This window comes from Ranitomeya imitator, chromosome 3 (assembly GCF_032444005.1).
Source record: "Ranitomeya imitator isolate aRanImi1 chromosome 3, aRanImi1.pri, whole genome shotgun sequence".
NCBI classification, from domain to species: domain Eukaryota; kingdom Metazoa; phylum Chordata; class Amphibia; order Anura; family Dendrobatidae; genus Ranitomeya; species Ranitomeya imitator.
Genome location: NC_091284.1, coordinates 826,361,466 through 826,389,061, shown reverse-complemented (window position 1 = coordinate 826,389,061; position 27,596 = coordinate 826,361,466). Strand labels below are relative to the sequence as shown.

The following is a 27,596-nucleotide window of genomic DNA, read 5'->3' as shown; positions in this document are numbered from 1 at the left end:
GCGGCGAGGTCACGGGACAGGGAGGGATGCGCGCGGCGAGGTCACGGGACAGGGAGGGATGCGCGCGGCGAGGTCACGGGACAGGGAGGGATGCGCGCGGCGAGGTCACGGAACAGGGAGTGATGCGCGCGGCGAGGTCACGGGACAGGGAGTATGTCCTTAACAAAAGTTGAGCAAATTTTTCAAAATTTAGTTCCGATTACGATCGGCGACGAATATTTTTGCATTATTCGCTGAACACAGCCAAACGTCATTGGAGTAGAAATTACCGAATGTTTGGAACCGATCATCAAACATAAATTCTCCGAACATATTCACTCAACTCTATCCATATCTATCACTATCTGCACCTTGTGTTTGCATGGTGATGGCCCCCATCAGTTGTGGAGCCCCTTACAGTTGTCTGATGCTCTGCCCACTACAGCCGTGGCCCTTATTGGAGCTTGGCTGTGGGGGATCTACTGATGAGCCTTATCCGTAACTTGCAGCTGAATCATGAGTGCAGCTCCGAGGTATAAGACTGGATGCAGCAGGATCTGATTCCTTGGCATTTTTCGGGGTTCCTCTCTCACTACTTGATACCAGGGCTCCTGTCGGCATTCCTTGGCACATCCAACCTTCCCAGTGCTGCCCACCCCCTTTTCCCTGTTTTTGCCCATTAATCTGTAACCTGCTGTTTCCCGTCAGATGTGAACTCGTTCCAACAAACGACAAAATGGATCGATGACGTCAGGACGGAGCGAGGCAGTGATGTGATCATCATGCTGGTGGGGAATAAAACCGACCTCGCTGACAAAAGGTAAAACGGCAGCCATGATTGCAGCAGGCGTGCAGCTCCCGTGTCGTCTACGAGATTCTGCGACGTCATCGGCCAATAATAATTCAGCTTCTGCTGGGATCTCTGGCAGCAGGCGGTCTTTGGTAATCCTCTATGTCTTGTGATTACTCTGCAGGCAAGTGTCCATCGAGGAAGGAGAGAGGAAAGCCAAGGAGCTGAATGTAATGTTTATCGAGACCAGCGCAAAAGCCGGATATAATGTAAAACAGGTGAGGAGTCACCGTGAAATAGAGTAGGCCCATGCCCAGGGCGGCCGCTGATGTTGGGCGAATTATATGTGCACAAAAGAGGGGGGCTGAATGTGGAGACATGGGGGGACGGCGGGCGCCCTGGTCCGCTAGCCGAAACCGCATGGACCAGGGACTGTCCCGCCGAACACCCGCTCTCCCTTTAATGTGGGCATAATGCTACTTGGACAACACAGGGTGAGTGTAAAACAGTGCGGCAATACTTTATTGAACCACAAAACAGGCAGATAACACATAGAACAGTCCCAGCACAGTACCCAAGATGGTTGCACATTAGTCTCACCCTTAAACTGATTCGCCGGGATAATGGCAGATGTTACTTCAGAACTTCCAAGGTTGCTACCCCACCTGTGGCAGAGAGGAGGTAATGACAAGAGTAGGAAGATGACAGTCCATTGAGTCCATAAAAGGTACAAGACCAGTTGATCCGAGGATCACGACCTGGCTTCTCCAATTGTATCCATGGTTCAGTGATGGTCAATGGAGCAGATCTGTATTCTTCCAACCGGGGCTGAAAACCCCTAGATAGTTTCCTGTAGAATGATAGATCCTTGTCTCTCTTGATGGAGCCATGATGTAAAATGGCTGCTGTCCTGTCTCTGGTCCTTTTGGATGTATGGATTTCTTGGCAGAATCTGACTGTCTCTCCTTCTCTCTTTTATACAGAGGCATGTAACCTATTTTTAGACTTAACAAGTGTCCCTGATTCAGTATTTACATAAAGGGTAAAGGTACCTTCACACTGAGCAACTTTCCAACGAGAACGACAGCGATCCGTGACGTTGCAGCGTCCTGGATAGCGATCTCGTTGTGTTTGACACGCAGCAGCGATCTGGATCCCGCTGTGATATCGCTGGTCGGAGCTAGAAGTCCAGAACTTTATTTCGTTGTCAGGTCGGCGTGTATCGTCATATTTGACATCAAAAGCAACGATGCCAGCAATGTTTTACATGGAGCCAACAACCAGCGAGAACAATAATTGAGTCGCCGTTACGTCACTGGATCGCTCCTGCATCGTTCTGGAGTTGCTGTGTTTGACGTCTCTACAGCGATCTAGTTTAGGTCGGCTCGTTGTCTATATCGCTGCAGCGTCGCTGAGTGTGACGGTACCTTAAAGGTACCTTCACACTAAACAACTTCACAACGATAACGATAGCGATCCGTGACGTTGCAGCGTCCTGGCTAGCGATATCGTTGTGTTTGACACGCAGCAGCGATCAGGATCCTGCTGTGACATCGCTGGTCGGAGCTAGAAGTCCAGAACTTTCTTTCGTCGCTGGACTCCCTGCAGACATCGCTAAATCGGCGTGTGTGACACCGATTCAGCGATATATTCACTGGTAACCAGGGTAAACATCGGGTTACTAAGTGCAGGGCCGCGCTTAGTAACCCAATGTTTTACCCTGGTTACCAGCGTAAAAGTAAAAAAAACAAACACTACATACTTGCCTACAGCTGTCTGTCCCCGGCGCTCTGCTTCTCTGCACTCCTCCTGCATCCTGTGTCAGCGCCGGTCAGCCGGAAAGCAGAGCGGTGACGTCACCGCTGTGCTTTCCGGCCGCTGTGCTCACAGTCAGTGCGGGAAGCAGAGCGCCGGGGACAGACAGCGGTAGGTAAGTATGTACTGTTTGTTTGTTTTTATTTTTACACTGGTAACCAGGGTAAACATCGGGTTACTAAGCGCGGCCCTGTGCTTAGTAACCCAATGTTTACCCTGGTTACCCGGGGACTTTGGGATCGTTGGTTGCTGGAGAGCGGTCTGTGTGACAGCTCTCCAGCGACCAAACAGCGACGCTGCAGCGTCGCTTAGTGTGACGGTACCTTAACCCCTTCCCGACCTTTGACGCCACGTAGGCGTCATGAAAGTCGGTGCCAATCCGACCCATGACGCCTATGCGGCGTCATGGAAAGATCGCGTCCCTGCAGATCGGGTGAAAGGGTTAACTCCCATTTCACCCGATCTGCAGGGACAGGGGGAGTGGTAGTTTAGCCCAGGGGGGGTGGCTTCACCCCCTCGTGGCTACGATCGCTCTGATTGGCTGTTGAAAGTGAAACTGCCAATCAGAGCGATTTGTAATATTTCACCTATTATAACGGGTGAAATATTACAATCCAGCCATGGCCGATGCTGCAATATCATCGGCCATGGCTGGAAACACAAATGTGCCCCCACCCCACCCCACCGATCGCCCCCCCCCCCACCCCCCCGATCTGTCCGGTACACTGCTCCGGCTCCCCTCTGTCCTGTGCTCCGGACCCCCCCCCCCCCCCCCCCCCCGTGCTCGTGTCCGCTCCCCCCGTGCTCCGATCACCCCCCCTGCACTCCGATCCACCCCCCTCCGTGCTCCGTTCCACCCCCCCGTGCTCCGTTCCACCCCCCCCCCCCCCCGTGCTCCGTTCCACCCCTCCCGCGCTCCGAATCACCCACCCATGCTCTGATTCCCCTCCCCCCCCCCCCCCCCCCGTGCTTTCCCCCCACCCTATCATACTTACCGATCCTGCCGGGGTCCGTCCGTCTTCTCCCCGGGCGCCGCCATCTTCCAAAATGGCGGGCACATGCGCAGTGCGCCCGCCGAATCTGCCGGCCGGCAGATTCGTTCCAAAGTGCATTTTGATCACTGAGATAGATTATATCTCAGTGATCAAAATAAAAAAAATAGTAAATGACCCCCCCCCCCCCCCTTTGTCACTCCCATAGGTAGGGACAATAAAAATATAAAGAATTTTTTTTTTTTTCCACTAATGTTAGAATAGGGGTAGGGTTAGGGCTTCGGTATGTGCACACGTATTCTGGTCCTCTTCGGATTTTTCCGCTGCGGATTTGATAAATCCGCAGTGCTAAACCGCTGCGGATTTATGGCGGATTTACCGCGTTTTTCTGCACATTTCACTGCGGTTTTACAACTGCGATTTTCTATTTGAGCAGTTGTAAAACCGCTGCGGAATCCGCACAAAGAAGTGACATGCTGCGGAATGTAAACCGCTGCGTTTCCGTGCAGTTTTTCCGCAGCATGTGTACAGCGATTTTTGTTTCCCATAGGTTCACATTGAACTGTAAACTCATGGGAAACTGCTGCGGATCCGCAGCGTTTTCCGCAGCGTGTGCACATACCTTTAGAATTAGGCTATGTGCACACGGTGCGGATTTGGCTGCGGATCCGCAGCAGTGTTCCATCAGGTTTACAGTACCATGTAAACATATGAAAAACCAAATCCGCTGTGCCCATGGTGCAGAAAATACCGCGCGGGAACGCTGCGTTGTATTTTCCGCAGCATGTCAATTCTTTGTGCGGATTCCGCAGCGTTTTACACCTGTTCCTCAATAGGAATCCGCAGGTGAAATCCGCACAAAAAACACTGGAAATCCGCATGTAAAACGCAGTGCCTTTTACCCGCGGATTTTTCAAAAATGATGCTGAAAAATCTCACACGAATCCGCAACGTAGGCACATAGCCTTAGGGTTAGGGTTGGAATTAGGGTTGTGGTTAGGGTTAGGGGTGTGTTGCGGTTAGGGGTGTGTTGGGGTTAGGGTTGTGATTAGGGTTATGGCTACAGTTGGGATTAGGGTTAGGGGTGTGGGGGGGTTAGTGTTGGAGTTAGAATTGAGGGGTTACCACTGTTTAGGCACATCAGGGGTCTCCAAACGCAACATGGCGCCACCATTGATTCCAGCCAATCTCATATTCAAAATGTCAAATGGTGCTCCCTCACTTCCGAGCCCTGACGTGTGCCCAAACAGTGGTTTACCCCCACATATGGGGTATCAGTGTACTCAGGATAAACTGCTCAACAATTACTGGGGTCCAATTTCTCCTGTTACCCTTGTGAAAATAAAAAATTGCTTGCTAAAACATCATTTTTGAGGAAAGAAAAATGATTTTTTATTTTCACGGCTCTACGTTGTAAACGTCTGTGAAGCACTTGGGAGTTCAAAGTGCTCACCACATATCTAGATAAGTTCCTTGGGGGGTCTAGTTTCCAAAATGGGGTCACTTGTGGGGGGTTTCTACTGTTTAGGCACACCAGGGGGGCTCTGCAAACGCAACGTGACGCCCGCAGACCATTCCATCAAAGTCTGCATTTCAAAAGTCACTACTTCCCTTCTGAGCCCCGACGTGTGCCCAAACAGTGGTTTACCTCCACACATGGGGTATCACCGTACTCAGGAGAAACTGGACAACAACTTTTTGGGTCCAATTTCTCCTGTAACCCTTGGGAAAATAAAAAATACTGGGCTAAATAATTATTTTTGAGGAAAGAAAACGTATTTATTATTTTCACGGCTCTGCATTATATACTTCTATGAAGCACTTGGGGGTTCAAAGTGCTCACCACACATCTAGATAAGTTCCTTTCGGGGTCTAGTTTCCAAAATGGGGTCACTTGTGGGGGGTTTCTACTGTTTAGCCACATCAGGGGCTCTGCAAACGCAACGTGACGCCCGCAGAGCATTCCATCAAAGTCTGCATTTCAAAACGTCACTACTTCAATTCCGAGCCCCGGCATGTGCCCAAACAGTAGTTTACCCCCACATATGGGGTATCAGCGTACTCAGGAGAAACTGGACAACAACTTTTGGGGTCAAATTTCTCCTGTTACCCTTGGGAAAATAAAAAATTGCAGGCTAAAAGATCATTTTTGAGAAAATAATTTTTTATTTTTTATTTTCATGGCTCTGCGTTATAAACTTCTGTGAAGCACTTGGGGGTTCAAAGTCCTCACCACACATCTAGATTAGTTCCTTTGGTGGACTAGTTTCCAAAATGGGGTCATTTCTGGGGGATCTCCAATGTTTAGGCACACAGGGGCTCTCCAAACGTGACATGGTGTCCATTTAAAAAGCCAAATGGCGTGCCTTCCCTTCCGAGCCCTGCCGTGCGCCCAAACAGTGGTTTACCCCCACATATGGGGTATCGGCGTACTCAGGACAAACTGGACAACAACATTTGGGGTCCAATTTCTCCTATTACCCTTGGCAAAATAGGAAATTCCAGGCTAAAAAATCATTTTTGAGGAAAGAAAAATTATTTTTTATTTTCATGGCTCTGCGTTATAAACTTCTGTGAAGCACCTGGGGGTTTAAAGTGCTCAATATGCATCTAGATAAGTTCCTTGGGGGGTCTAGTTTCCAAAATGGGGTCACTTGTGGGGGAGCTCCAATGTTTAGGCACACAGGGGCTCTCCAAACGCGACATGGTGTCCGCTAATGATTGGAGCTAATTTTCCATTCAAAAAGTCAAATGGCGCGCCTTCCCTTCCGAGCCCTGCCGTGTGCCCAAACAGTGGTTTACCCCCACATATGAGGTATCAGTGTACTCAGAAGAAATTGCCCAACACATTTTTGGATCCATTTTATCCTGTTGCCCATGTGAAAATGAAAAAATTGAGGCTAAAAGAATTTTTTTGTGAAAAAAAGTACTTTTTCATTTTTACGGATCAATTTGTGAAGCACCTGGGGGTTCAAAGTGCTCACTATGCATCTAGATAAGTTCCCTGGGGCGTCTAGTTTCCAAAATGGCGTCACTTGTGGGGGAGCTCCAATTTTTAGGCACACGGGGGCTCTCCAAACGTGACATGGTGTCCACTAAAGAGTGGAGCCAATTTTTGATTCAAAAAGTCAAATGGTGCTCCTTCCCTTCCAAGCCTTGCCGTGCGCCCAAACAGTGGTTTACCCCCACATATGAGGTATCAGCGCACTCAGGACAAATTGGACAACAACTTTCGTGGTTCAGTTTCTCCTTTTACCATTGGGAAAATAAAAAAATTGTTGCTAAAAGATAATTTTTGTGACTAAAAAGTTAAATGTTCATTTTTTCCTTCCATGTTGCTTCTGCTGCTGTGAAGCACCTGAAGGGTTAATAAACTTCTTGAATGTGGTTTTGAGTACCTTGAGGGGTGCAGTTTTTAGAATGGTGTCACTTTTGGGTATTTTCAGCCATATAGACCCCTCAAACTGACTTCAAATGTGAGGTGGTCCCTAAAAAAATGGTTTTGTAAATTTCGTTGTACAAATGAGAAATCGCTGGTCAAATTTTAACCCTTATAACTTCCTAGCAAAAAAAAATTTTGTTTCCAAAATTGTGCTGATGTAAAGTAAACATGTGGGAAATGTTATTTATTAACTATTTTGTGTCACATAACTCTCTGGTTTAACAGAATAAAAATTCAAAATGTGAAAATTGCGAAATTTTCAAAATTTTCGCCAAATTTCCGTTTTTATCACAAATAAACGCATAATTTATTTACCTAAATTTACCACTAACATGAAGCCCAATATGTCACGAAAAAACAATCTCAGAACCGCTAGGATCCGTTGAAGCGTTCCTGAGTTATTACCTCATAAAGGGACACTGGTCAGAATTGCAAAAAACGGCAAGGTCTTTAAGGTCAAAATAGGCTGGGTCATGAAGGGGTTAAGAATGGAGATGAGATCAAGTAGCATTACTTGATTATTTAAACTATTTGCTTAGTTTTTCCCTCTCTGCTTTTGAAGTCAACAAACTGGCTCCATAACACAATGCATAATTAGCATATCGGCAAACATCACTAGTGATCAAGGATAAGCACAATACAAGTCAATATTACTGGCTTACACCAACAAAAGTCTGTTTTCTTGACCAACCAGAAATCAACTTAAATTCAAAAGCCAACACACAGATAAGTCTATTGTTCTTGGTTTGCTAAAAACAAGCAAATTAAGGTTAATTAAGATACAATACAAAGTCTCCACACTGAACTCCTGGCTTAAGGCCATCAAAGTGATGACATTCCATCCATCAGTCAAAGGCCAAAGCAGTCAAGAGGATGGATGGGTGGGAAGTTGTCGATTCCACTCCATACAGAGACTACATGACGTTTTTATCAACTGATTGATTAAGAGGCTATTGCCGCAATATTTATTTATTTATTTTTTTAACATTAAATGTCTGAATCCTACCCGACCAGTTGCACCAACCATTCACATTGATGAACGCAGATTATTGTCGGTTCATCTACTTCTCCATGAAAACTGTTCCTTTAATTCTCGCTTCTGAATGTTCCTGTGTCTTTCAGCTCTTCAGACGTGTTGCAGCCGCTCTACCTGGTATGGAAAGCTCACAGGACAAGAGTAAAGAAGACAGTATCCTTTTACCCAAGAATATAACTACTATAATACTGCCCCTATGTACAAGAATATAACTACTATAATACTGCCCCCTATGTACAAGAATATAACTACTATAATACTGCCTCCTATGTACAAGAATATAACTACTATAATACTGCCTCTATGTTCAGGAATATAACTACTATAATACTGCCCCCTATGTACAAGAATATAACTACTATAATACTGCCCCCTATATACAAGAATATAACTACTATAACACTGCTCCTATGTACAAGAATATAACTACTATAATACTGCCCCCTATGAACAAGAATATAACTACTATAATACTGCCTCCTATGTACAAGAATATAACTACTATAATACTGCCTCTATGTTCAGGAATATAACTACTATAATACTGCCCCCTATGTACAAGAATATAACTACTATAATACTGCCCCCTATGTACAAGAATATAACTACTATAATACTGCCCCCTATGTACAAGAATATAACTACTATAATACTGCCTCTATGTTCAGGAATATAACTACTATAATACTGCCCCTATGTACAAGAATATAACTAGTATAATACTGCTCCTATGTACAAGAATATAACTACTATAATACTGCCCCCTATGTACAAGAATATAACTACTATAATACTGCCCCCTATGTACAAGAATATAACTACTATAATACTGCCTCTATGTTCAGGAATATAACTACTATAATACTGCCCCTATGTACAAGAATATAACTAGTATAATACTGCTCCTATGTACAAGAATATAACTACTATAATACTGCCCCCTATGTACAAGAATATAACTACTATAATACTGCCCCCTATGTACAAGAATATAACTACTATAATACTGCCTCCTATGTACAAGAATATAACTACTATAATACTGCCTCTATGTTCAGGAATATAACTACTATAATACTGCCCCCTATGTACAAGAATATAACTACTATAATACTGCCCCCTATATACAAGAATATAACTACTATAACACTGCTCCTATGTACAAGAATATAACTACTATAATACTGCCCCCTATGTACAAGAATATAACTACTATAATACTGCCTCCTATGTACAAGAATATAACTACTATAATACTGCCTCTATGTTCAGGAATATAACTACTATAATACTGCTCCTATGTACAAGAATATAACTACTATAATACTGCTCCTATGTACAAGAATATAACTACTATAATACTGCTCCCTATGTACAAGAATATAACTACTATAATACTGCCCCTATGTACAAGAATATAACTACTATAATACTGCTCCTATGTACAAGACTATAACTACTATAATACTGCTCCTATGTACAAGAATATAACTACTATAATACTGCCCCCTATGTACAAGAATATAACTACTATAATACTGCCCCCTATGTTCAGGAATATAACTACTATAATACTGCCCCTATGCACAAGAATATAACTACTATAATACTGCTCCTATGTACAAGAATATAACTACTATAATACTGCTCCTATGTACAAGAATATAACTACTATAATACTGCCCCCTATGTACAAGAATATAACTACTATAATACTGCCTCTATGTTCAGGAATATAACTACTATAATACTGCCCCTATGTACAAGAATATAACTAGTATAATACTGCTCCTATGTACAAGAATATAACTACTATAATACTGCCCCCTATGTACAAGAATATAACTACTATAATACTGCCTCTATGTTCAGGAGTATAACTACTATAATACTGCCCCTATGTACAAGAATATAACTACTATAATACTGCCTCTATGTTCAGGAATATAACTACTATAATACTGCCCCTATGTACAAGAATATAACTACTATAATACTGCTCCTATGTACAAGAATATAACTACTATAGTACTGCCCCCTATGTACAAGAATATAACTACTATAATACTGCCTCCTATGTACAAGAATATAACTACTATAATACTGCCTCTATGTTCAGGAATATAACTACTATAATACTGCTCCTATGTACAAGAATATAACTACTATAATACTGCCCCTATGTACAAGAATATAACTACTATAATACCGCTCCTATGTAAAGGAATATATCTACTATAATACTGCTCCTATATACAAGAATATAACTACTATAATACCGCTCCTATGTAAAGGAATATAACTGCTATGATGCTGCCTCCTGTGGCCGTGAATATGAATTGAATGTGGGGTGATGTTGAATTGCAGACACATAGGTTGAGATCGATTTTATTGTTGTGGTCGTATGATGGTCGCGCTGGAGATAGATTGCGGTTGAGCTGACGTTTCCTCTCGGATGATGAACTTCTTGTACTTGTGAGGAGCTCGTTATACGGCAGTAATTGGGGTGAGTTCTGGGTTGCGATTTGAAGCTTTTGTCTGGACCTGACTGATTGTCTTGTCCTGGATTATTTTCCCTTTGCTGTTTTCGTGATTTTGTTCTGGATCATGCAGTGGCGCGAAGAAAGCAGGCGAGGGGGATGGGCTTATGCAGGACATGAGCGTGGAAGCATTAATAACGCACTGGTTACACATTGGTCTCAGTGTAATGCACTTCCTCGCCACTAGGTGGTGCTGGTACTTATGTAGTTGTGTGTGCTGAGCGGACGATCATCCTTGATCTAGGTGGGCGTTTTTTTTTTGTTTTTTTTTAGGCATTTTAATCTGTTCATTGCATTTTCTTTAACCCTTTCCTCCCCAGTGATTGACGTCAGACTGGATAAGCCTCAGGAAGCTCCTGTCAGCGAAGGCGGCTGCTCCTGTTAATCTCCCGGTTCCTCCGCGTCCCGTCTCCTCCATCGTCAGACATGTCACTACTTCTCCCGATCCTCCCAGACCCCCCTCCCCCCCGCTCCATTAACTCTTCATTAACCGCAGTGTGAATACGGGCTCACCCTTCTCGCCTGTCCATCTCTGGTTCTGCAAGGATCGTTAATGATATATATATATAAATCTATACAGCGTCTTCATAATGTAAATGAAACTAATGGCATCAAGGAAAGAATCTGCCTGTTCTTGGTCACATCGTCCCTTGGTGAGTGGCGGTATTACAGGACGCCTGGCCCCGAAGACTCGCATCGATGGGATACAGCGTGTGCTCCCAGCGGACACTTCCATTTTATGGGCTGACCAGTAACCTCTCCGAGGTGCGAGGCACCGGCAGCCCCGCGCCTCAGTAAGGCATCTTCACACTAATAGCATAGACGGCCCCCCCACCAAAAATAATGGTCCGTCCCAGAAAATGGCAGCTTCCACCGTGCGCTGGGTTTGGTCATACCCGCCGTTGTCTTATATCGCAGCATGTCCCTGCTTCCGAGGTGTGAATTGCTGCTTTTCGATAGTTTTTTTTGTTTGTTTTTATTAACATTTGTTGTTTGTTCTTTTGATTTTTTTTTTTTAATTAAAATAAAGTATAAATAATGCACTTTGTAATGTGGCCAAGCAGAATCTCGCCGTGCCGGGGGGTGGCGGAGGAGCACGGTCCTGACAATGAAACGCATGAACTGCCGCGTCCCGCCCCGGAAGTCCGACCGCCCTCTATAAACGTACGGCGGAAGCTGCCGCCACCATGCTGCCTGGGGGGTGGGTGATATTCTCCCATCCCGCTTTGCCGGGGGTCTTAAACTTTTCTCTACCTAAAGCTACTTTTTTTTTCTTTCCCATTTGGCATCATTTTCTTCTTTAGAGACATCCTGCAGTGTAAAGCATGGAGGATTTAATTCTAGTTAAAGCTCTACGCTTCCTGCTACGTGAGTGACGAGTTGGGAACGTGCAGATCTCTTTAAAGAAACTGTTGCCATAGAGATGTGTGGGTGCAGGCATGGCAAAAGCGCCATTCTTTACACTGCCGGCTACATCCAATGTAAAGGTTAAAGGAACAAAATGCGTTGAATTGATTTTTTTTTTTTTTCGTTATGTATAGTTAATTCAGCTTTATTTACAGAAAAGTTTACTCCCCTTTTATTATCGCAGCGATGAGGTCGGCAGTTCACAGCCGGCACGGGATTGGCGCAGCACAAGGTCTTCTGTCTGTCGTCAGCACCACTTGACTATGTTATTTCTCTTGGTATTAATAAAAATCCATTTTTTCCATGGGTATAAGAGTATGTGCTCCGATCTCTTCCTGAGGCTGATTACATGACAGTGCATAATCTACATATATATGTCTGCTTCTCTTAAAAGAACATGCACAATGACTGATAACCTCTATATACAGTAGATAACACAGGATCCTCCATTCACAATAGGTGATGTCACAGCTCACCTCCTCCTCCTGTACAATGACTGATAACACCTCTATATACAGTAGATAACACAGGATCCACCATTCACAATAGGTGATGTCACAGCTCACCTCCTCCTCCTGTACAATGACTGATAACTCCTCTATATACAGTAGATAACACAGGATCCACCATTCACAATAGGTGATGTCACAGCTCACCTCCTCCTCCTGTACAATGACTGATAACCTCTATATACAGGAGATAATACAGGATCCACCATTCACAATAGGTGATGTCACAGCTCACCTCCTCCTCCTGTACAATGACTGATAACTCCTCTATATACAGTAGATAACACAGGATCCTCCATTCACAATAGGTGATGTCACAGCTCACCTCCTCCTGTACAATGACTGATAACACCTCTATATACAGTAGATAACACAGGATCCTCCATTCACAATAGGTGATGTCACAGCTCACCTCCTCCTCCTGTACAATGACTGATAACACCTCTATATACAGTAGATAACACAGGATCCACCATTCACAATAGGTGATGTCACAGCTCACCTCCTCCTCCTGTACAATGACTGATAACACCTCTATATACAGTAGATAACACAGGATCCACCATTCACAATGGGTGATGTCACAGCTCACCTCCTCCTCCTGTACAATGACTGATAACACCTCTATATACAGTAGATAACACAGGATCCACCATGCACAATAGGTGATGTCACAGCTCACCTCCTCCTGTACAATGACTGATAACACCTCTATATACAGTAGATAATACAGGATCCACCATTCACAATAGGTGATGTCACAGCTCACCTCCTCCTCCTCCTGTACAATGACTGATAACGCCTCTATATACAGTAGATAACACAGGATCCACCATTCACAATAGGTGATGTCACAGCTCACCTCCTCCTCCTGTACAATGACTGATAACACCTCTATATACAGTAGATAACACAGGATCCACCATTCATAATAGGTGATGTCACAGCTCACCTCCTCCTGTACAATGACTGATAACACCTCTATATACAGTAGATAACACAGGATCCACCATTCACAATAGGTGATATCACAGCTCACCTCCTCCTCCTGTACAATGACTGATAACACCTCTATATACAGGAGATAACACAGGAGCCACCATACATAATAGGTGATACTGCAGCTCACCTCCTTTCTGCAGATTAGAACATGCCCACTTCATACTTCCATACCGACATATAGGGTATGGGCAAGTCTCTTGCGGTTAATGTCCGGGTTTTTTTTTTTTTTTAATTACACCTTAAAGAAATAAATACATTTCATATATAAATCAGGGCTGTGGATTCGGTAACGAGACAGCCCACTCCTCAATTTCCAGACAATTTGGAGACGTAGATATACATGTATGTAAGATAAACATCTGCATGTGCATATATGTTATACTACCCGGATATTGATCTCCAACAGGAGGACACACAGGCCTGGGGGGACGCGAGTCTGGAGGGGGACACAGGAGTCCGGAGGAGGAGAACACGTAAGTCAGGAGAGAAACACAGGGGCCTGGTGGAAGATGACACGGGTCTGGAGGGGGATGCAGGAGCCCGGAGGAGGAAGATAACAGGAGTATGAAGTGGGATGTCGGAAAAGGATACATGTCTGGAGGGAGGACACGAGCCTGGAGGGGGATACTGCCCTGAAGGGGGACACTGGCCTTAAGGGGGGACACTGGTATGAAGGGGGACACTGGCCTGGAGAGGGGACCCTGGCCTGGAAGGGGACTAATTTGAAGCAGTTTACTTCCTCTATAATACAATGGTCAGATTTAGAGAAGGAGCAGGTGACATTGGGGTAAGATAAAAAGAACACCTGGAATTATATGTGGAATAAAATAATAAAATCTTATAAAACAGATTTGTTTTGTACAATGGAATGTCTCTATAACAACTGTGGGGCGATGTCGTCTCATCCGGCGCTGAGAGAGGCTAATAATGTGCAGGAGCAGACGCCACACCGGGCACTGATTACTGGCGTCCTCAGAGGGCGAGAACCGCTATCGTAGATCAATGCCTGATCGGTGACAGCGTAAGTCATGGAAAATAAAACATGGAAAAATCAAACCGCAACCCCCCCCCCCCCTCCCAACAACAACAAAAAAAGACCCGTTAGAGCAATATGAGATCAAAAATGAAAAGCTCCTGAAATGGGAAAAAGTTGTATTCAAAGTGCCATCAGTATGGCTCCATAAACAGGCAGGAAAGACCCCCAATATAAGAATATTCTCTGCTTGATGCCCCTCTGTGCCTTCCTTCCTTAGCTCTACCATAGAGATCAATGATTCAATTGTACCTACCAGCATCGTCCACTAGGGGGAGACATTGGAAGGAATATAGCTGCATGCAGTTAGATCCCCACACCATGAAGACCAAGGAGATCTCCTAACAACATCATGAAGACCAAGGAGAAATAACAAAGATCTCCAAACCACACCATGAAGACCAAAGAGACCTCCAAACATCACAATGAAGACCAAGCAGATCTCAAAACACCACCATGAAAATCAAGGATTTCTCCAAACAACATAATGAAAACCAAAGAGATCTCCAAACATCATGAAGACCAAGGAGATCTCCAAACACTACCATGAAGACCTCCAAACATCGCAATGAAGACCAAGGAGATCTCCAAACACCACCACAAAGATCAAGGAGATCTCCAAACACCATGAACACCAAGGAGATCTCCGAACACCATCCTGAAGACCAAGGAGATCTCCAAGCAACATCATGAAGACCAAGGAGAGCTCCAAACACCACTATGAAGACACAGGAGATCTCCAAACACCACCATGACGACCAGGGAGATCTCCAAACACCTTAATCCAAAGGAGAATGAGTGGTCAGATGTGAACATCGCTGTTCATCAGAGGAAACATCTAACCTGAAGGAGCTGGAACAGTTTTGCCTTGACGAAAGGGCAAAAATCCCAGCGGCCAGATGTGGAAAGCTCATAGACTTATCCAATATGACTGCAGCTGGAATTGACGCAACAGGAGGCTCTACAAAGTACTGACTTTAGGGGGTGAATAGTTATGCACACTGAAGTTTTCAGTTATTTTGTCTTATTATTTGCATAACAATAAAAAGAAAACCAAATGTTCACAGTTGTCGGTATGTTCTCTACGTGAGCTGACTCAAAACCTTAACAAACCAACAGTGAAATTCAAGAATGTGAAGTAGGAAAACTGTTATGAAAGGTAATTCAGTACCACAATGGACATAGAGGTCAGCGCACATATAGTGACCTGGCAATAACCCAAAAAACAAGAACGAGCTCTGAGACGTGGGAACTCTGTTGACCGCAATCCCTAATCCTCTCCAACCACACTAAAGGCAGCCGTGGATTGCGCCTAACGCTCCCTATGCAACTCGGCACGGCCTGAGAAACTAGCTAGCCTGAAGATAGAAAATAAGCCTACCTTGCCTCAGAGAAATATCCCCAAAGGAAAAGGCAGCCCCCACATATAATGACTGTGAGTTAAGATGAAAAGACAAACGTAGAGATGAAATAGATTTAGCAAAGCGAGGCCCGACTTTCTGAACAGAGCGAGGATAGGAAAGGTAACTTTGCGGTCAACACAAAACCCTACAAAAACCACGCAAAGGGGGCAAAAAGACCCTCCGTACCGAACTAACGGCACGGAGGTACACCCTCTGCGTCCCAGAGCTTCCAGCAAGCAGGAAAAAAAACAAATAGACAAGCTGGACAGAAAAAAACAGCAAACAAATAGCAAAGAATAACTTAGCTATGCAGAGCAGCAGGCCACAGTAACCATCCAGGAGGAGACAGGTCCAATACTAGAACATTGACTGGAGGCCAGGATCAAAGCACTAGGTGGAGTTAAATAGAGCAGCACCTAATGACCTCACCATATCACCCGAGGAAGGAAATTCAGAAGCCGCAATACCACTTTCCTCCACCAATGGAAGCTCACAGAGAGAATCAGCCGAAGTACCACTTGTGACCACAAGAGGGAGCTCTGCCACAGAATTCACAACAGTACCCCCCCCCCCCTTGAGGAGGGGTCACCGAACCCCCACCAGAGCTCCCAAGACGACCAGGATGAGCCATATGAAAGGCACGAACAAGATCGGGAGCATGGACATCAGAGGCAAAGACCCAGGAATTATCTTCCTGAGCATAACCCTTCCACATAACCAGATACTGGAGTTTCCGTCTTGAAACACGAGAATCCAAAATCTTCTCCACAATATACTCCAACTCCCCCTCCACCAAAACCGGGGCAGGAGGATCAACAGATGGAACCATAGGTGCCACGTATCTCCGCAACAATGACCTATGGCAGTGGCGTAGGAAGGGGGGTGCGGGGGGGGCGGTCCGCCCCGGGCGGCACAATGCGGGGGGCGGCCGGCGCTGCAGGAGAAAGGAAAAAAAAAAAAAAAGACGCCCCTTTAAATCTTCGGGCGGCGCCGTCCGCCGCCGCGACCAGGCTCTCCCCACCCCCGGGGCCCCCGCCCCCCGCTCTAATACTCACCTCTCCTGGTTCCTGCGGCGCCGGCAGCTACAGCGCCCTCTGACTCTGCGACGTCTCAGAGCAGAGGGCGCGATGACGTCACTACTGTGCGCGCCGCTCTGCCTCTCTGTCCTGAGCGTCGCAGAGCCGGAGAGACGCTGACTGCACCGGACCTGCGCTGGGAACGGGAGAGGTGAGGATTTTACTTTTTTTTTTTATTTATGTCTGACTCTGGGGGCAATGCTGGAGACCATTGGGCAGATTGCTGGACACACCGGGGCAATACTGGAGACCATGGGGTAGATTGCTGGACACACTGGGGCAATACTGGAGACCATGGGGCAGATTGCTGGACACACTGGGGCAATACTGGAGACCATGGGGCAGACTGCTGGACACACCGGGGCAATACTGGAGACCATGGGGTAGATTGCTGGACACACTGGGGCAATACTGGAGACCATGGGGCAGATTGCTGGACACACTGGGGCAATACTGGAGACCATGGGGGAGATTGCTGGACACACTGGGGCAATACTGGAGACCATGGGGCAGAATGCTGGACACACTGGGGCAGATTGCTGGACACACTGGGGGTAATATGCTGGACACAATGGGGGTAATATGCTGGACACACTGGGGTAGATTGCTGGACAACATGGGGGTAATATACTGGACACACTGGGGCAGATTGCTGGACACACTGGGGGCAGGACTTGGGGCATGATTGGAGACATGGGGCATGATTGGAGACACGGGGCAGGATTGGATCATGGGGCAGGACGGATACGATGGAGGCTGGTGGGGCAGGATGGGGAGATCATATGGGGCAGGATGGGGAGATCATATGGTGTAGAATGGATAGTCATGAGGGCAGGATACGAGAACATATGGCTGGAGCCAGGAATGAGATAAACGGGGCCAGGGTGGGGAATAGTGTTACCATAGGGGCTAATTAAGGGATATTATTACTGCAGTGATGTATTTATTTTATTTTTTGAGTATACTGTTTTAAATGGGGGGGCGGTACTGTTATTGTGCAGAGTGACACTATATCGCCTTTTTGTCTTCATGTGGTGTAATGTAGAAGTTGTGAAAAATTAAGTAATGTGTTCTGCAAGCGGAGCTCGAGATAACTGTTATTTCCTGCAGAAACGAGTCCTGGCTGGAAGGAATGATGGCTGTCTGTGCTGGATGAAAGATGAAGGACTTCACCTAGAGACGTCACTGGTGAGTCAGTGTTACCTATACACTGACACTATACACTGTATACTATATACAGAGGTCCTGTGTACAATGTCACCGGTGATCACTGTATTACCTCTACACAGACACTGCATACTAAGTACAGATCTCCTGTGAATACTGGCACTTATGGTGATAGTATTGTGGTTTTTTTTTTTTATTACTGATCAGTATTGTAGTATTCAGTCACTATGTGGTGGTAATATGTGGTCTGGAAATGGTGCGGTGGTATTTGTCCCTTGTATGTAGTATTATTCGGTCACTATGTGGTGTGGTCACGGTGTGGTGGTATTAAGTCACAGGTTTGGCATGTGGGGGTGACACCATTAGGCCCAGTTTAAGTTCTACAAAACAGGAAAACCATTTTTGGTAACCTTCGTGTGTATTGAGCCGGGGGGGGGGGGGGGGGGGGGGGGGGGGGGGGGGGGGCGCCAAACTCGGGAACAGCCCCGGGCGGCAAAAGCTCTAGCTATGCCTCTGACCTATGGAATACGTTATGGATGGAAAAAGAATCTGGAAGGGTCAGACGAAAAGACACAGGATTAAGAACCTCAGAAATCCTATACGGACCAATAAAACGAGGTTTAAACTTAGGAGAGGAAACCTTCATAGGAATATGACGAGAAGATAACCAAACCAAGTCCCCAACCCGAAGTCGGGGACCCACACAGCGTCTGCGATTAGCGAAACGTTGAGCCTTCTCCTGGGACAAGGTCAAATTGTCCACTACATGAGTCCAAATCTTGGTGGTGTGAACATGTCTCTACGGGCTTGTTCACTGTGCGCGCAGCTCATGTGTTCTGGTTTTACATTATTGTTTTCTTGTGTCCACAAGACTGGGGAGGCCTCCACCCCTCTTTTTTTGAGCTGTGCGCACAGGAGCCGTTCTGTCCAGCGTGTCCACATGGACATTCCTTTTCAGAATCCTGCTCATACAGGTATTGTACATATGACCAGGTTTTAAATACATCAGATAGGGATTACATACATTAGCTAGGACTGCTCTGATACGGGTATACCTTGACGTTTGGTAGAGCGGCTTAATATACATTTTTTGCAAAAAACGTATCAACCAAATACCCTGTTTTTTCCATCTTTTTACCAGCACTTGCTGTCCACTGTGATTTTTTTGCAACAGAGTGTTTTTGGTTTTACTGTGCTTTTTTGTGTTTTCATGAGTCCAAATCTGCTGCAACCTGTCCACCACAGCATCCACACCAGGACAGTCCGAAGACTCAACCTGCCCTGAAGAGAAACGAGGATGGAACCCAGAGTTGCAGAAAAACGGTGAAACCAAGGTAGCCGAGCTGGCCCGATTATTAAGGGCGAACTCAGCCAAAGGCAAAAAGGACACCCAGTCATCCTGATCAGCAGAAACAAAGCATCTCAGATATGTTTCCAAGGTCTGATTGGTTCGTTCGGTCTGGCCATTAGTCTGAGGATGGAAAGCCAAGGAAAAAGACAAGTCAATGTCCATCCTACCACAAAAGGCTCGCCAAAACCTCGAAACAAACTGGGAACCTCTGTCAGAAACGATATTCTCTGGAATGCCATGTAAACGAACCACATGCTGGAAAAATAATGGCACCAAATCAGAGGAGGAAGGCAATTTAGACAAGGGTACCAAATGGACCATCTTAGAAAAGCGATCACAGACCACCCAAATGACTGACATCTTTTGAGAGACGGGAAGATCTGAAATAAAATCCATAGAGATATGTGTCCAAGGTCTCTTCGGGACCGGCAAGGGCAAAAGCAACCCACTGGCACGAGAACAGCAGGGCTTAGCCCGAGCACAAATCCCACAGGACTGCACAAAAGTACGCACATCCCGCGACAGAGATGGCCACCAAAAGGATCTAGCCACTAACTCTCTGGTACCAAAGATTCCAGGATGACCAGCCAACACCGAACAATTAACCTCAGAGATAACTTTATTCGTCCACCTATCAGGGACAAACAGTTCTCCGCTGGGCAACGATCAGGTTTATCAGCCTGAAATTTTTGCAGCACCCGCCGCAAATCAGGGGAGATGGCAGACACAATTACTCCCTCTTTGAGGATACCCGCCGGCTCAGATACACCAGGAGAGTCGGGCACAAAACTCCTAGACAGAGCATCCGCCTTCACATTTTTAGAGCCCGGAAGATATGAAATCACAAAGTCAAAACGGGCAAAAAACAACGACCAACGAGCTTGTCTAGGATTCAACCGCTTGGCGGACTCGAGATAAGTCAAGTTCTTATGATCAGTCAAGACCACCACGCGATGCTTAGCTCCTTCAAGCCAATGACGCCACTCCTCGAATGCCCACTTCATGGCCAGCAACTCTCGATTGCCCACATCATAATTTTGCTCAGCAGGCGAAAACTTCCTGGAAAAGAAGGCGCATGGTTTCATCACCGAGCAATCAGAACTTCTCTGCGACAAAACAGCCCCTGCTCCAATCTCAGAAGCATCAACCTCGACCTGGAACGGAAGCGAAACATCTGGTTGACACAACACAGGGGCAGAAGAAAAACGACGCTTCAACTCTTGAAAAGCTTCCGCAGCAGAAGACCAATTGACCACATCAGCACCTTTCTTGGTCAAATCGGTCAATGGTTTAGCAATACTAGAAAAATTGCAGATGAAGCGACGATAAAAATTAGCAAAGCCCAGGAACTTTTGCAGACTTTTCAGAGATGTCGGCTGAGTCCAATCATAGATGGCCTGGACCTTAACAGGGTCCATCTCGATAGTAGAAGGGGAAAAGATGAACCCCAAAAATGAAACCTTCTGGACACCAAAGAGACACTTTGATCCCTTCACAAACAAAGAATTAGCACGCAGGACCTGAAACACCGTTCTGACCTGCTTCACATGAGACTCACAATCATCCGAGAAGATCAAATTGTCATCTAAGTATACAATCAGGAATTTATCCAGGTACTCTCGGAAGATATCATGCATAAAGGACTGAAACACTGATGGAGCATTGGCAAGTCCGAATGGCATTACTAGATACTCAAAATGGCCCTCGGGCGTATTAAATGCAGTTTTCCACTCATCGCCTCGCCTAATACGCACAAGATTATACGCACCACGAAGATCTATCTTGGTGAACCAACTAGCCCCCTTAATGCGAGCAAACAAATCAGATAATAATGGCAAAGGGTACTGAAATGTAACCGTGATCTTATTTAGAAGGCGGTAATCTATACAAGGTCTCAGTGAACCATCCTTCTTGGCTACAAAAAAGAACCCTGCTCCTAATGGCGACGATGACGGGCGAATATGACCCTTCTCCAAGGACTCCTTCACGTAACTCCGCATAGCAGCGTGCTCAGGTACAGATAAATTAAACAGTCGACCTTTTGGGAATTTACTACCAGGAATCAAATCGATAGTACAATCACAATCCCTATGTGGAGGTAGGGTATCGGACTTGGGCTCATCAAATAAATCCCGGTAATCAGACAAGAACTCAGGAACCTCAGAAGGGGTGGATGACGAAATAGTCAGAAATGGGACATCACCATGTACCCCCTGACAACCCCAGCTGGACACAGACATGGATTTCCAATCTAATACTGGATTATGGACTTGTAGCCATGGCAACCCCAACATGACCACATCATGCAGATTATGCAACACCAGAAAGCGAATAACCTCCTGATGTGCAGGAGCCATGCACATGGTCAGCTGGGTCCAGTATTGAGGTTTATTCTTGGCCAAAGGCGTAGCATCAATTCCTCTCAATGGAATAGGACACTGCAAGGGCTCCAAGAAAAACCCACAACGCCTAGCATACTCCAAGTCCATCAAATTCAGAGCAGCGCCTGAGTCCACAAATGCCATGACAGAATACGATGACAAAGAGCAGATCAAGGTAACGGACAGAAGAAATTTTGACTGTACCGTACCAATGGTGGCAGACCTAGCGAACCGCTTAGTGCGCTTAGGACAATCAGAGATAGCATGAGTGGAATCACCACAGTAGAAACACAGCCCATTCAGACGTCTGTGTTCTTGCCGTTCAACTCTGGTCAAAGTCCTATCGCACTGCATAGGCTCAGGTTTAAGCTCAGGTAATACCGCCAAATGGTGCACAGATTTACGCTCGCGCAAGCGTCACCCGATCTGAATGGCCAAAGACATAGACTCATTCAGACCAGCAGGCATAGGAAATCCCACCATGATATCCTTAAGGGCTTCAGAGAGACCTCTTCTGAAAATAGCTGCGAGCGCACATTCATTCCATTGAGTGAGTATGGACCACTTTCTAAATTTCTGACAATATACCTCTATCTCATCCTGACCCTGACACAGAGCCAGCAAATTCTTCTCTGCCTGATCCACTGAATTAGGCTCATCGTACAGCAATCCGAGCGCCAGGAAAAACGCATCAATATTACTTAATGCAGGATCCCCTGGCGCAAGGGAAAATGCCCAGTCCTGAGGATCGCCACGCAAAAAAGAAATAACAATTCTCACTTGTTGAACTGGATCACCAGAGGAGCGAGGTTTCAAGGCCAGAAACAGTTTGCAATTATTTTTGAAATTCACAAACTTGGCTCTATCACCATAAAACAAATCAGGAATAGGAATTCTTGGTTCTAACATAGGCTTCTGAACCACCAAATCTTGAATCTTTTGTACATTTATAACGAGATTATCCAATGAAGAGCACAGACCCTGAATATCCATGTCCACACCTGTGTCCTGAACTACCCAAATGTCTAGGGGAAAAAAAAGGCAAAACACAGTGCAGAGAAAAAAAAAATGGTCTCAGAACTTCTTTTTTCCCTCTATTGAGAATCATTAGTACTTTGGGCCTCCAGTACTGTTATGAAAGGTAATTCAGTACCACAATGGACATAAAGGTCAGCGCACATACAGTGACCTGGCAATAACCCAAAAAACAAGAACGAGCTCTGAGACGTGGGAACTCTGTTGACCGCAATCCCTAATCCTCTCCAACCACACTAAAGGCAGCCGTGGATTGCGCCTAACGCTCCCTATGCAACTCGGCACGGCCTGAGAAACTAGCTAGCCTGAAGATAGAAAATAAGCCTACCTTGCCTCAGAGAAATATCCCCAAAGGAAAAGGCAGCCCCCACATATAATGACTGTGAGTTAAGATGAAAAGACAAACGTAGAGATGAAATAGATTTAGCAAAGCGAGGCCCAACTTTCTGAACAGAGCGAGGATAGGAAAGGTAACTTTGCGGTCAACACAAAACCCTACAAAAACCACGCAAAGGGGGCAAAAAGACCCTCCGTACCGAACTAACGGCACGGAGATACACCCTCTGCGTCCCAGAGCTTCCAGCAAGCAGGAAAAAACAAATAGACAAGCTGGACAGAAAAAAACAGCAAACAAATAGCAAAGAATAACTTAGCTATGCAGAGCAGCAGGCCACAGGAACGATCCAGGAGGAGACAGGTCCAATACTAGAACATTGACTGGAGGCCAGGATCAAAGCACTAGGTGGAGTTAAATAGAGCAGCACCTAACGACCTCACCATATCAACCGAGGAAGGAAACTCAGAAGCCGCAGTGTTATGGCTGGCAATCAGGCAACACAGCGTGCAGTAATCAGCGCACATACAGAGATCTGGCAATAACCAAAAACAATAGGACGAGCTCTGAGACGTGGAATCTCTGTAGACTGCAGTACCTGATCTATCCTCACACAACTATAAGCAGCAGTGGATTGCGCCTATCACTACCTATGCAACTCGGCACTGCCTGAGGAGCTGACTAGCCTGAAGATAGAAATACAAGCCTGACTTACCTCAGAGAAATACCCCAAAGGAATAGGCAGCCCCCCACATATAATGACTGTTAGCAAGATGAAAAGACAAACGTAGGAATGAAATAGATTCAGCAAAGTGAGGCCCGATATTCTAGACAGAGCGAGGATAGCAAAGAGAACTATGCAGTCTACAAAAAACCCTAAAACGAAAACCACGCAAAGGGGCAAAAAGACCCACCGTGCCGAACTAACAGCACGGCGGTGCACCCCTTTGCTTCTCAGAGCTTCCAGCAAAAGTTAATAGCAAGCTGGACAGAAAAAAACAGAAAACAAACTAGAAGCACTTATCTAGCAGAGCAGCAGGCCCAAGGAAAGATGCAGTAGCTCAGATCCAACACTGGAACATTGACAAGGAGCAAGGAAGACAGACTCAGGTGGAGCTAAATAGCAAGGCAGCCAACGAGCTCACCAAAACACCTGAGGGAGGAAGCCCAGAGACTGCAATACCACTTGTGACCACAGGAGTGAACTCAGCCACAGAATTCACAACACCGCAGTACCACTTTCCTCCACCAACGGAAGCTCACAGAGAGAATCAGCCGAAGTACCACTTGTGACCACAAGAGGGAGCTCTGCCACAGAATTCACAACAGAAAACATGAAAAATGCCAAGGGGGTGATTATTTTCTCAAGCCACTGCATTTATTTGAAAAGCATTTCCCTAATATTTTCTCATTATTAGACATGATTGAAGGTTCATCCTGGGTGAATCTCTTCCCGGATCTCGCAGCAATATGAAATATGAAGGATTTTCTAAGCATGGAGTTAACTCCACTCCTGACTGCACTAAAAGTCGATCGGTAGAGCAATCCCTAAAGAAATCTGCAGCCACCACTAGGGGGAGATCCCTGTATACAGAGATACATGATAAGATCCTGTCTGCAGTCACCACTAGGGGGAGCTCCCTGTATACAGAGATACATGATAAGATTCTGTCTGCAGCCACCACTAGGGGGAGCTCCCTGTATACAGAGATACATGATAAGATCCTCTCTGCAGCCACCACTAGGGGGAGCTCCCTGTATACAGAGATACATGATAAGATCCTGTCTGCAGTCACCACTAGGGGGAGCTCTCTGTATACAGAGATACATGATAAGATCCTGTCTGCAGTCACCACTAGGGGAGCATCCTGTATACAGAGATACACGATAAGATCCTGTCTGCAGTCACCACTAGGGGGAGCTCCCTGTATACAGAGATACATGATAAGATCCTGTCTGCAGTCACCACTAGGGGGAGCTCTCTGTATACAGAGATACATGATAAGATCCTGTCTGCAGCCACCACTAGGGGGAGCTCCCTGTATACAGAGATACATGATAAGATCCTGTCTGCAGCCACCACTAGGGGGAGCTTCCTGTATACAGAGATACATGATAAGATTCTGTCTGCAGTAACCACTAGGGGGAGCTCCCTGTATACAGAGATACATGATAAGATCCTGTCTGCAGTCACCACTAGGGGAGCATCCTGTATACAGAGATACACGATAAGATCCTGTCTGCAGTCACCACTAGGGGGAGCTCCCTGTATACAGAGATACATGATAAGATCCTGTCTGCAGTCACCACTAGGGGGAGCTCCCTGTATACAGAGATACATGATAAGATTCTGTCTGCAGTCACCACTAGGGGAGCTCCCTGTATACAGAGATACATGATAAGATTCTGTCTGCAGTCACCACTAGGGGGAGCATCCTGTATACAGAGATACATGATAAGATCCTGTCTGCAGCCACCACTAGGGGGAGCATCCTGTATACAGAGATACACGATAAGATCCTGTCTGCAGTCACCACAAGGGGGAGCTCCCTGTATACAGAGATACATGATAAGATCCTGTCTGCAGCCACCACTAGGGGGAGCTCCCTGTATACAGAGATACATGAGAAGATTCTGTCTGCAGTAACCACTAGGGGGAGCTCCCTGTATACAGAGATACACGATAAGATCCTGTCTGCAGCCACCACTATGGGGAGCTCCCTGTATACAGAGATACATGATAAGATCCTGTCTGTAGTCACCATTAGGGGGAGCTCCCTGTATACAGAGATACATGATAAGATTCTGTCTGCAGTCACCACTAGGGGGAGCTCCCTGTATACAGAGATACATGATAAGATCCTGTCTGTAGTCACCATTAGGGGGAGCTCCCTGTATACAGAGATATATGATAAGATCCTGTCTGCAGCCACCACTAGGGGAGCTCCCTGTATACAGAGATACATTATAAGATCCTGTCTGCAGCCACCACTAGGGGGAGCTCCCTGTATACAGAGATACACGATAAGATTCTGTCTGCAGTCACCACTAGGGGGAGCTCCCTGTATACAGAGATACATGATAAGATCCTGTCTGCAGACACCACTAGGGGAGCTCCCTGTATAGAGAGATACATGATAAGATCCTGTCCGCGGCCACCACTAGGGGGAGCTCCCTGCATACAGAGATACATGAGAAGATCCTGTCTACAGTCACCACTAGGGGGAGCATCCTGTATACAGAGATACACGATAAGATTCTGTCTGCAGTCACCACTAGGGGGAGCATCCTGTATACAGAGATACATGATAAGATCCTGTCTGCAGCCACCACTAGGGGGAGCATCCTGTATACAGAGATACATGAGAAGATCATGTCTGCAGTCACCACTAGGGGGAGCTCCCTGTATACAGAGATACACGATAAGATCCTGTCTGCAGCCACCACTATGGGGAGCTCCCTGTATACAGAGATACATGATAAGATCTTGTCTGTAGTCACCATTAGGGGGAGCTCCCTGTTTACAGAGATACATGATAAGATCCTGTCTGCAGTCACCACTAGGGGGAGCTCCCTGCATACAGAGATACATGATAAGATCCTGTCTGCAGCCACCACTAGGGGAGCTCCCTGTATACAGAGATACATGATAAGATCCTGTCTGCAGCCACCACTAGGGGGAGCTCCCTGTATACAGAGATACATGAGAAGATCCTGTCTACAGTCACCACTAGGGGGAGCATCCTGTATACAGAGATACACGATAAGATTCTGTCTGCAGTCACCACTAGGGGGAGCATCCTGTATACAGAGATACATGATAAGATCCTGTCTGCAGCCACCACTAGGGGGAGCATCCTGTATACAGAGATGCACGATAAGATCCTGTCTGAAGTCACCACAAGGGGGAGCTCCCTGTATACAGAGATACATGAGAAGATCCTGTCTGCAGTCACCACTAGGGGGAGCTCCCTGTATACAGAGATACACGATAAGATCCTGTCTGCAGCCACCACTAGGGGGAGCTCCCTGTATACAGAGATACATGATAAGATCCTGTCTGCAGTCACCACTAGGGGGAGCTCCCTGTATACAGAGATACATGATAAGATCCTGTCTGTAGTCACCATTAGGGGGAGCTCCCTGTATACAGAGATACATGATAAGATTCTGTCTGCAGCCACCACTAGGGGGAGCTCCCTGTATACAGAAATACATGATAATATCCTGTCTGCATCCACCACTAGGGGGAGCTCCCTGTATACAGAGATACATGATAAGATCCTGTCTGCAGCCACCTCTAG

General features: G+C 46.0%; 1 protein-coding gene across 2 annotated transcripts in view; it reads left to right on the top strand.

The window, feature by feature from the left end:
- RAB6A (RAB6A, member RAS oncogene family) overlaps positions 1–12,314 on the top strand; it is a 48,095-nt gene extending 35,781 nt beyond the window's left edge. For both annotated transcript variants that reach the window (XM_069759430.1, XM_069759431.1), the window contains exons 5-8: positions 688–799; positions 954–1,047; positions 8,141–8,207; positions 10,915–12,314. In XM_069759430.1, the coding sequence (XP_069615531.1) occupies positions 688–799; positions 954–1,047; positions 8,141–8,207; positions 10,915–10,979 (338 nt within the window). In that variant the 3' untranslated portion in view covers positions 10,980–12,314. The remainder of the gene's footprint in view (positions 1–687; positions 800–953; positions 1,048–8,140; positions 8,208–10,914) is intronic.
- The last annotated feature ends 15,282 nt before the right edge of the window (positions 12,315–27,596 follow it).